Consider the following 6,778-nt stretch of genomic DNA (forward strand, 5'->3'; position numbering starts at 1 on the left):
TGCACCATCAATCGCAAAATATGACCACTCTAAGCAGCACGGCCGAGATGATGATGGACAAAGGTTCCTACATGCGAGGCACCATGCAGGGACGCCGAGTCACATATCCATCCGGAGCCCGCCACCGATATCCAGGGCTCAGCACTTACCGACATCTATCTGCTGGGGAGTCCATTGATTTGACCGTTCTCCCTGTAATGCACATTCGAATTAGACTTCCCTTTGCCTCGCCGTCTTTATTTTCTTTCACCCGTCTCAATTCTCCCGCCATGATGCATTGGTCGTTCGTTCTTTCAAGTCTGGCTATTGTGGCTAGCCCGACTGGTGCCTGGCAATACATCTCCCCTGATGCTCTTCCGTCCGACACTCTGTCTTCCAGTTGCAAGGCTGCCTTGGTGGTCGATATTTCCTGCCCTTCGCAGGTGTCTACCTTTTTCCAGAGACAAGCTGTTCCACTTGACTCTCTGGAGGAGGCATGCACCTCTGAGTGTCGCGCCTCATTGGCCGAGTACGAGGCCGGCCTCAAAATCAAATGCGACGAGAAAGATGTAGTCGACTACAACCCAGGTGCTAACCCGGTCCACGTGTCTGTCGTGGCGACGGACATGCTCTATCACTTCAACAGGACCTGCATCAAGGACGGAGATAGATGGTGCAATATCTGGGCCTTTGAGAATTCGCCTGACAGTGACCCTAGTGGCTCTTCTGCCCGTGAGAAAACAATCCCCTATCTAGCTATGTAGTCACAAGACTGCGCTGACATGCAAAAATAGCTTCAACTACGGCTTCTATGGACATGTGTGACAGCTGCATCATTAAACCCTTCCAGTTTATGGCCGGTAACTCCTACTCAGATGGCTTTGCTTTGCAACCGGATTACTCTACCCTAACTGAAAGCTGCTCCCAGACTGGCTTCCCATTAGCAACCACGACAACCATAGAGTGAATAATTCCTCCTGATTACTTTCCCATAACACATCCCAACTGAAACAATAAACAGATCACCGACCACTTCAAATCCCTCGCTGGCTTGCTCAGGAAAACAGTACACTATCCAGGCCAACGACACATGCCAGTCCATCTCCAACGCTAACAACGTTGCCACTGCTTGGATGTTGTACGACAACAACTTGCAGGCCTTCTGTGCCCGTTTCCCAGCTGAGGGAGAGAGAATATGCATTGTGAACCAGTGCAAAACGTACACTATTCAAGCCAACGATACTTGCCAGGGCATTGCCGTTGCGTCTAATATAACCAGGGTGCAGCTTTATACATGTGAGTGGCATAGCCCTTTATAGCTTTTCACAATCAGACGAGATCAGCATCTAATATACCATGTGCTTCTCCAAGGGAACCCTGTTCTCGGACCAGCTTGCAATCGCATGTCCTTGTCTGTTGGCGACAGCATCTGCCTCGAGCCACACAACGACGAGGACTATACGTCCCCAACCCACGTGTCCACCACCCAAGCACCAAAACCTACTGCGGCCCCAGTCCCTTCCAACATCGCCAACGGTACAAACGAGAATTGCGCCCAGTACTACTTTGTCCAGGAAGGTGACTATTGCAACCAGATCATCGTCAAGTTCGGCATCTCTCTCGCAGATTTCCTCTTCCTGAACCAAGGAATCAACGCAGAGTGCACCAACCTCATGGCCGAAGACTCTTACTGTGTTGCGCCAGTCGGGCCTATCAACATGTACCCTGGGCACCCAGACTATGTAGACCCGACTTCGACCATTCCCAATATTCCCTTCAGCGACCTGCCCAAGGCTACATTCACCCCGCCAGCAATCACGGGTCTGCCTGCTTACCTACCCAGGGCCAATAGTACCAGGAAAGATTGTCTCATTTACGTCAACGGCACGGATCTACAGGTAGACATGAGCTGGGGCTCTTCTTTCTCGGGGTGCGTAGAACTGGCCAAGATATGGGGAATATCCCTTGATGAGCTGCAGAATTGGTGAGAGCTACCGGGTGCGCACTACGAGAAAGTTTTTAACACATATCTAGGAACCCTTCTCTCAACACAACTTCTCCTGATTGTGGTTTCAGCGAGGGTTTCAGTTACTGCATGGCTGCCTATATGAAGGTAAACACTTACACGGGTGAAGACGAGGCCGGGTCTACGGCTACCTCAACTAGCACGGCTTCCACGCCTACTACGGACACGACCGCCGAGCCGACAGAGACCGAGCTTCCCATCAGAGTAAGTCCCATACTTATCATCCTCATAAAATCTACCTCTAATCTCAACCTCTCTCACTTTAGGACGGCGCGGCAGAGGGTTGCACCAAATACTATGCTGTCGTTCCACCGCAGACGTGTCAAGAAGTCTTGGACGCAAACAACCTGACCATTGCCGAGTTCTATGCCATGTAAGTATTCGTCAACCGCCTCGGCCACTGGACTCCCTCAATGGAAAACTAAATTTTGCACAGGAATCCCTCGATTGGCGCGGAGTGCACCACCCTCTGGCCCAGTATGTTAAAGTTTCATAGCTCTCTTCTCCCTCCGTTTTCTGCCCCAGGTGTTCACAATAGACCATCATCGCACTAACACTTGTTATAGATTATAGATACTGTGTTGAGGTGTAAGGATAAAATAGTTTTTAGTGAAGGCCCGCTTCTGAAGATTACGTCTCCGTATCCCGGCTCTATCTCTGCGCCTCTTAGGTTCCTCGCCACGCAACATGACTTGTATGCTAAATGGAGACAGCGTTGTTGCCGAGCTTCGCTGCAACCCAAGCGAAGCTTCGAGTTCGGCATCAACAATGCAATAATCCAGGATAGGCACTTACTAAGGGCTACACTATAACAGTATTAATTTCCTCTCACCGCTACATTTAATTTTTTTTCCAACATCCCGATTACCCTTCTGTGAAGACTGTACGTAGTATCTCGCTCAAGCCCGCGGCGGCGGTTCCCAATCCCCAGTCAACATGGCCCCATCTGCAAGGAAGCGCACCGAAGGCGCGCAACCCAGACCTCTGAGACCCTGCGTCAATCACAACGTTATCTTTAACGATCACACTGGCAACCCGAGCCTCATGTCGTGGTACGGGTTAGAGAACAGGCCTAATCTACCTCATTTGCCCTCTTGGATCTTCTACATGGTTAACCCAGAAATACCACGCGACTTTGACGGCTGCACATTTGTTTTTGGTTTTGAGAGCAACCGTTTGCTTTATTGCGCTGGCGGCTTCAGATACGAGTTCTTTTTTTTACCCGGTGCCACCGCCCAAGAATGTATTGCGCATTATCGTGGCGAGATGGCTGCTCGAGGTACCATGTGGTGCCAGGTCCGCAAGGTGAAGATGGCCTTGAAAGAAAAGCATGAGGCGGGCGAAGAAGGAGTGGGTGACTCAACTGAAACGCTGTCCTCTGGCGATGAGGATGAGCCTCAGTCCGGTATCACAGGTGAAGGACTCCCAGGCTTGCCTTGGCCGAAAAGGGGTGGTGACTGGTATTTTACCAACTACCGCAGCTGGCTCTTTATGTATTTAGATGCAGACATTCATTGGGGCCCTGATCAAGATCACAATTTCTGCCTCGTCAAATTCGACCCTATGCCCATCGAATGGGAGGAAGGTGAAAGGGTCAGATGGGATCCGATGGAACACCCTATCCATTCCGAGCATATGAAGGCGAGGCAGAAGGTAGGTGACAAGGGGACCCTTATAAGTTGGATGGGCGATAGAAGTCATGACCATTGGGCGCGAGAGGCTAGCTACGCTACCGATGACGCTGAAGACCTCGGCTGGGAGACTTGGTAATGCAGTCCAGGGCGAGGGTTGATCTACCGGCTATTCTCCTTGGTTCCGTAATAACGCCACAGTCTAGACTCATGAAATGGTTAGCATCAACGCGAATCTGAGAGAAAATATGGATGTTTTTAACAGCCGTGTAACCTTGGTGATAATATATAGCGTAATCCTTTCGTGATAACTACCAGTATTTTTTACCCTTCCTTTCCGATAAGCCTTCTAGAACGTCCCAGCTGCGCCTCTTCCCGAGCCCTATAGTCCCTTGAAGTTACTTTGCGTCCAATGCCTGGTTGCGAGGGGTTTGGGTGGCTGTGCGTAACTGCTGCCTTTGGGTACTTGAGTATCGACGCCGAAATAAAGCCTCCCGAGTGAAATACGTTGTTTTACTTCTTCCCGATCTGCTCGCCTTGAAACTCGGACTTATAATTTTGCTGTAGTTGCTGTGAGCCAGTTGCTGGCTGAAGTCTCGATGTTGGTCAGAAGAGAATTAATCGAAAAGCAATAAAAGCTACCTAGACCGGCAGCGAGCTCGCCTGCTACTCAGGTAGGTATGTCTGGTTGGCCGGTATTAATGTGCCTGGATGTAGTCCATAGATACTTATCATCAAATTCAGCTAGGATAACCTCCATATGTTAAGATGTCACTGTGAACTTGGACCAAATCTCATCTCAGCGCATGTAATAGAATACTCCTGCATGCTGTGATAAAGTTGCTTAGATACTCTTTCAGCCACAGCTGAAAGACAATAACTTAAATTTCGATGCGCTCTGCCTGTTGCTTAGTTAGAATCCTCATTTAGGGCAGAGATATCCTTTCCAGCAAAAATGTTCTTTTTCCTACCATTCATCTTGTCGTCAGCCAAAACCAGGACATGTAGATAAGCGTCACTACGGAGGCCCGTAGCCATTTCGTCCCAAAGTATGTGAGACCTCCAGTCAGGGTGCCTGAACACTCTGTTCGGTTATGTAACCGCGTCGCCTCCAAAGAGGACGTCTGATATTCAGTCCTGCGTGGGGTTGTCATATCTAGCCGGGAGTCGACCTTCGATCAACCAGTCAAAAAGTTGCCGAAGAAGCGGCGCTTCGTAAACATGCTCAGCTATATTAGACACGCTAGTCAGTCTTCCATATCAATCGTATAGCCGTTGGAGTGAAAAATTACTGACAAAATCACCGGTATCGACCTCGTTTACGTTCAACTTTTCCAACTTTGCTTCACACGCGCTGGCCGCAGGACGCATTTTTGGATACCGATACCAACGCTGGATCGCACTAACGGCTTTGGCCGGTCCGCAGGACTTATAAGTTGGAAACTCTAATTCTATTTCGTCTCCATTGTGGGCCTATTTCACGGACTGCTTTGTTGCGCGAGGCTTAAGCACATTCCGCACATGAGAGGCATCGCGAGCGTTTGAGGATTCGGATTCGACCGGGCATTTTCCCTCGGCAGAGCGGTACAAGTCGAGCCAGCAAACCTCACCGTCCCTCTTTTGCAGAGCGTTACTATCATTACCTTCGCACGCTTCGCTGGACAGAATGTCGCTCAAGTCAACCTCACCAGGGCACATAAGGCCCTGGATTCGCAGCACAAGTGGCCCGTATTTGGTGGCGCACTTAGAGAGTTTGGAACGCGAAGAAGTTGCAGAAGAAAAGGACGTGGTATTAACATCATTTTCGAGGAAATCAGTATCTTGTCGTCGTAGCTTCCTAGTCCTCGTGGCAATGCAGGCTTCCTCGTCTAAAGCGCGGGGGAAAATTATCACATAATAAGCTAGCATAATCATAAATAGGGACTTAGGAAGTGCCTACGAGAAAATCTTAGGTGCTTTAAGGGTGGCATAGAGATCTATACTAATATCTAGACCGTAGCAGAAGCGGCTCCCATTGCTGCCAGCTTCGGCTTCGGCATGGAAGGTGATATGCCCAAATGTGCTGAAAATGTGTGCTTTATTATAGTTGCAGTCCGGCCCTCGATTGGTTAACTGAGCCTGAAGATCGTATGGGCGCTGAACATGAGCACATCACTAGCAATAGTTAGATCTAGCAGCCATTAGATAGGAAGAATTTGCTGTAGCATTAGTATCTATTAATCTGGCGTCTATTCAAAATCAGTCAATATTTGATAGTTGGAAACGGGCGCCGTTTCCACTCTGCATTCCCCAGTAGTACGGCTGCCTCCTCGCGAATAGTGATCTTGTCTCTCCATCGGCCAAGTAATACTATTACTTCCTTCCCACTTCTTTCATTTCTCACTGCAGTGTTTATTACCTCCTCGCCGATGGTGATCGTATCTCCCCGTTGATCAAGAAGTAATGTCATTACTTCCTTCCCGCTCCAATTATTTGCTGCAGCCTTCACCACCTCCTCGCTGATGGTAATCTCTTCTCCCCGTCGATCAAGAAGTAAAGCCAAAACTGCTTTCCCACTCCAATTATTTGCTGCTGCGGCCTTCACTACTTCCTCGCTGATAGTGATTTCTTCTCCCCGTCGGTCGAGGAGTAGAGCCATAACTTCCTTCCCACTCCAATGGTTTTCTGCTGCAGCCTTCACCACCTCTTCGTTGATAGTGACGTTATATCCCCATCGGTCAAGAAGTAGTGATATTACTTCCCCGTCAAATTGTTTGGCAATGGCGCAGACTGCCCCCTCGCTGATAGTAATTCTATCTTCCCGTCGATCAAGAAGTAGCATTATCAGTCCCTTCCCATCCCTTTCGTTTCCCGCTGCAGCCTTTATAACCTCTTCGGTAATGGTGATCTCATCTCCCAATTGATCAAGAAGCAGAGCCATGACTTCCTGATCGAACGAACTTGCAACCCAGATCATCCTGTTTACCGTGATCCTCACTCTTCTACCAAGCAGATCAGCCAATGCCTTCGTCTTCTCAGCCTTCCTTGTGCCCTTTCTACCTTCCTGACATCTGTACGTCAACGCTAGCTCGTCCATAACTGCGATCGTGTGTGGGTCGTCTCTTCCTGATATGTTTTCGTAGACTTCTCTTGCTTGATGGAG

General features: G+C 49.2%; 1 protein-coding gene across 1 annotated transcript; it reads left to right on the top strand.

Annotated features, from left to right (window-relative positions):
- Positions 1–20: 20 nt before the first annotated feature.
- Positions 21–3,775, top strand: NECHADRAFT_87919 (uncharacterized protein; the record flags this gene model as incomplete). Its single annotated transcript, XM_003047308.1, has 10 exons — positions 21–711; positions 774–942; positions 1,001–1,275; positions 1,351–1,963; positions 2,014–2,209; positions 2,272–2,378; positions 2,442–2,482; positions 2,572–2,593; positions 2,635–2,699; positions 2,910–3,775. 10 exons carry the CDS (start codon positions 21–23, stop codon positions 3,773–3,775), a joined length of 3,045 nt encoding a protein of 1,014 aa, XP_003047354.1.
- Positions 3,776–6,778: the final 3,003 nt, after the last annotated feature.

The sequence above is a fragment of the Fusarium vanettenii genome (genome assembly GCF_000151355.1).
Source record: "Fusarium vanettenii 77-13-4 chromosome 12 genomic scaffold NECHAsca_15_chr12_5_0, whole genome shotgun sequence".
In the NCBI taxonomy this organism is placed as follows: domain Eukaryota; kingdom Fungi; phylum Ascomycota; class Sordariomycetes; order Hypocreales; family Nectriaceae; genus Fusarium; species Fusarium vanettenii.